The sequence below is a fragment of the Notothenia coriiceps genome, unplaced genomic scaffold (assembly GCF_000735185.1).
Source record: "Notothenia coriiceps isolate Sejong01 unplaced genomic scaffold, NC01 NC01_scaffold00028514, whole genome shotgun sequence".
Lineage (NCBI taxonomy): Eukaryota > Metazoa > Chordata > Actinopteri > Perciformes > Nototheniidae > Notothenia > Notothenia coriiceps.
In genome coordinates this window covers 1-3,907 of record NW_011361215.1, presented here as the reverse complement: position 1 = coordinate 3,907, position 3,907 = coordinate 1, and the positions used below count along the sequence as shown (strand labels likewise).

The 3,907-nt window shown below is 35.7% G+C and overlaps 1 protein-coding gene across 1 annotated transcript; it reads right to left on the bottom strand.

The window, feature by feature from the left end:
* Window positions 1-483: 483 nt before the first annotated feature.
* cabcoco1 (ciliary associated calcium binding coiled-coil 1) lies at window positions 484-2,531 on the bottom strand (the record flags this gene model as incomplete). Its single annotated transcript, XM_010785988.1, has 4 exons — window positions 484-562; window positions 653-730; window positions 1,894-2,050; window positions 2,322-2,531. Coding segments are annotated over 4 exons (524 nt in total), but the record flags the coding sequence as incomplete, so codon positions are not given.
* Between the last annotated feature and the right edge of the window lie 1,376 nt (window positions 2,532-3,907).

Here is a 3,907-nt window from a genome sequence, read left to right as displayed (position 1 = left end):
GTTATACGTTTGACTTCTTTTGGGTTATTACTCAGTTAAAAAGCACTTATAGAGTATAACTTTTTTTTTGTATATGAAATGCTGTATAGTAGAAAATACTCTTTAAGTAAGTTTTCTTATGTTCTACAGTAGAAGAACGTTTGATGTTTTTACTACAGACACAAAGGAAAGCATAAGTCACTGTGCAATGCCTCATTAGTCATGACGGACAACATGAAGCAATATGTATTTTAAAAGAGGGTTGTTTACATTTTTTGTACACAGGTCACCGGTAAAAGTGAAGGGCAGACCTTACCATGTAAAACCTTCTGTGTCATTGTTGCATACCAGTGAGCCTAGTTCATAACAAATAAATAGTAATTATATTATGTGAGACGATGTGGATTATGTAAAACAGATCAAAACTGAGAACAAAGAGCAGGTGTGATGAGGATTGCTTATGCCATCTGTCCATCATTATCTCAGATAATGTCACAGAGCCATTTATTGGGAGAGGAGGTGAGAAGGGACACCTTCCTCCATCGGGGTGAAACCGTCCTGACAGCTGAACACTTCAATGTTCCTTTGGAAAACAGCATATTTCAAATATGATTTATATGCATATAGACATGGAAACACACACTAACACAAACACACACACGTCACACACAGCCTCACCTCCAGGCCTGAGAGGAGCTCCTCTCTGGCTGAGGTGAAGAGAAGCTGGTAGAGTGTGTATTTCTGAAACAAACTGCAGAAAACAGAATACACAGGGTCAGGAGTGTCACTTTAATTATTAAACACTTCAGCCAAGGGGAACACAGAGCTATTCCACTAACATCAAATATCTGGAATGATACAATAAAACCACCGTACACCTGCTATAATTTCAAGTATGCAGCTTCCAGTATGTATTACAGAATGACCTTTTATCCATTAATGTGAAGGCTCATCCTCTATTCATAAATATAATGAACATAAAAGGTTATTAAACCACTGAGTTTGCAGTGTTGTGAATTAATACTTTTTATTTACTGAAACATTATTTTAAGTATTTATAAAAGAACCATAAAAACATCATAAACCTATAAATATGTTCCTGATGTAATGATCAGATTCTACAATTTATCCAAACACTATTGGATTTTAACCCGTTATTTTCAGTGACAGTGTAGCATAAGATGTGTCTGAGTGGTTTAGTGTTTTTTTTGTAGGTCGACCAGGAAGTTAGCATCACGACGACTCCCTCGACTAAAAGCAGTGGGATTTTTCCATTATATTATTGAGTATTGCAGAGAATCAGATCTATGGAAAACGTTTATGACACTTACACCTTGTGTTCAGCCGGATTATCTCCACCTATTTACACCACTTCATGAAAGTTTGCAAACAGCAGAAACTAGTAGCTAATGTTCGGCTTTAAAGGAACTACATCAAGGTCAAATTACTTTACTTTTAAGGTAAAAGCGAATAATGTTCAGCTTCAGACATAAACTGGTATTCACTGACGTATTTTATGTCTTGAAACAAAATATGAAAACAACTAAAACTGCCTAGTCCTGCCTAGTGTGTGTCACCTGTGTGTTCAAAGTAATGTGGGTTACTAGTTGACCTCTTTTTGTGACCACAGTATATTGATTTGGCTATTAAGGGGGAAAATGGGGTCCTTGTATCCAAAACTGGGACATATATTTATTGATTAATGTAGACTAGTGTACACTACCATAGCCCACATGGGACCTGCATGGTTAAAACGAAAGGACACGTTGTATGTCATCACAGGAAACTCATGCTGGATGGGATTTAAATTAGGTTTGCATTTGTAACCTTTCCAGTGATTCTGAACGATTTACACTCAAAGCTTAAAATCTTCCATATCTATATTTCATCTGTGAATGTTAGAGCAAGTATAACGATTCCACTGAACTGTTTCTGATGTAACTCATGAGTGCAGTGGCTTCTTCTCTGTTCAGAAGTGGTGTGGTGCCTTCCTCAGAAGTTGAGCATTGGCTGGCAGCACCTGCAGCCTGAGCAAACTCCATCAGGTTCTCCACCAAAGACATCTGCTTATATGATCATAAGCACAGATTAGTGCTGCAGTTCTGATATATTTTATAGGATAGGCATATTTGTAATGCACATAGCTTCTTTTTTCTGCTTTAATGCCACATTAAGTAAATTACAATATATGAATGAAGATTTTAATAAGGAACAAGTCCTAATTGTGCAGCTGACTTTGAACTAACCATAATATGGTCGCAGATTATTTGTCCTAAACTAGAATGTGGTGCATTAGACATATTGTTAGCCTATCATCTCTTTTGTCTGTCTGTCCTCCTCACCTCTGATGTTCTCCAGCAGCATGTGCAGCACAGCCATGGTGAACGAGGTCTGTGGGGGGGTGAAGTTAGCCTCCCTCGCCCACCAGAAGCCACACACATAGTAATCCAGCAGGGCAGCTTCCTTCATACACACCTGAAGGTTCTTGAAGCCCAGAATCTCCTTCAGTTCACAACAGACAACACAGAGCAGAGACGGATTAATACTGTTCACTGCACAGTAATTATGAGAAGAAATAGAGCCTGTTAAGTGTTAAGAAATCATCAGGGTCATTGAGGGGTTCCATTTATTTGGGGAATATTTCCGTTTTAGAAACCAAAGAATTGTTTTCATTCTACAATAAAATCTGAAAACCCTGAACGTTATTCCTACCAATCAATCAATCAATCAATCAATCAACCAATCAATCAATCAACCAATCAATCAATCAATCAATCAATCAATCAATGTTTATTTTATATGGCCCAATATCACAAATGTTACATTTGTCTCAGTGGACTTCACAGTTTGTACAGAATATCAGTATGACAATACGACACCCTCTGTCCTTAGACCCTCACATCGTACAAGGAAAAACTTCCAGAGAAAAACCCACAGTTTAAAGGGGAACATGGGAGAAACCTCAGAGAGAGCAACAGAGGGATCCCTCTCCCAGGACGGACAGACGTGCAATAGATGCCGTGTGTAAATCGAAAAGATAATACATTAACAACATAGGTAGTCCAAATGTTTGGAAATGCATGTGTCTATAATAAGAAGATGAATCCAAGAGGATGTCAGCAATCTTCCTAGTATTCAATATGGAAAAACTACAGAAGGAACATTTCCTAAATAAATAAAAAATAGAAAACTACAAATATTAATAAAAAACCTCAATTGTTGATGAAAAAAGACAACTGACCATAAAATCAGCACTTTTGAAAAAGGGAGTGAAATAGAGAGATATGAGGCATGGCTAGAATGGATATCTGTTTGGTATTTTGAGCAAAACACTTCATAGGCATGTTTTTTTATATATTTGTATATATCTGAGACCTATGCTATTGCCTAAAAATAGCATGATAGGTGACCTTTAAGGTTACTTAATTATTAAAAGGTTAACTTAATAAGAACTTTTTTGAAATATTTGTACTTAGCTTGAGTACTTCCATTTAATGCTACTTTATACTTTTCAGAGGCAAATCTCATACTTTTTACTCCACTACATTTATTTAACACTCAAGAGTTACTTTTTACATGTAAAACACATGATATTCTGTTATGGTACAATGCAGCACTGTAGTACTAATCTACACAGTATTTCACATTTCTCTATTTGGTAAACATTGAAAAGCTAAAATATTAAAATGCTCTTAGTATAAAAACAGGATAATATGATAACCATAATAATATAATAATGTGAAAGAACCATTCTGTATAACAAGTGATTTTATTTTTATTTTTTATTTTAAAGTATACATTTAGCTAATAATAATGTTGTACTTTATGTTATTCTGAAATGGGCCATTTTACAGAATGAGTACTTTTTGTACTTTAAGTATATTTTAGGTAACACTTTACAATAAGGTACACAACATGTGCTTAGTTA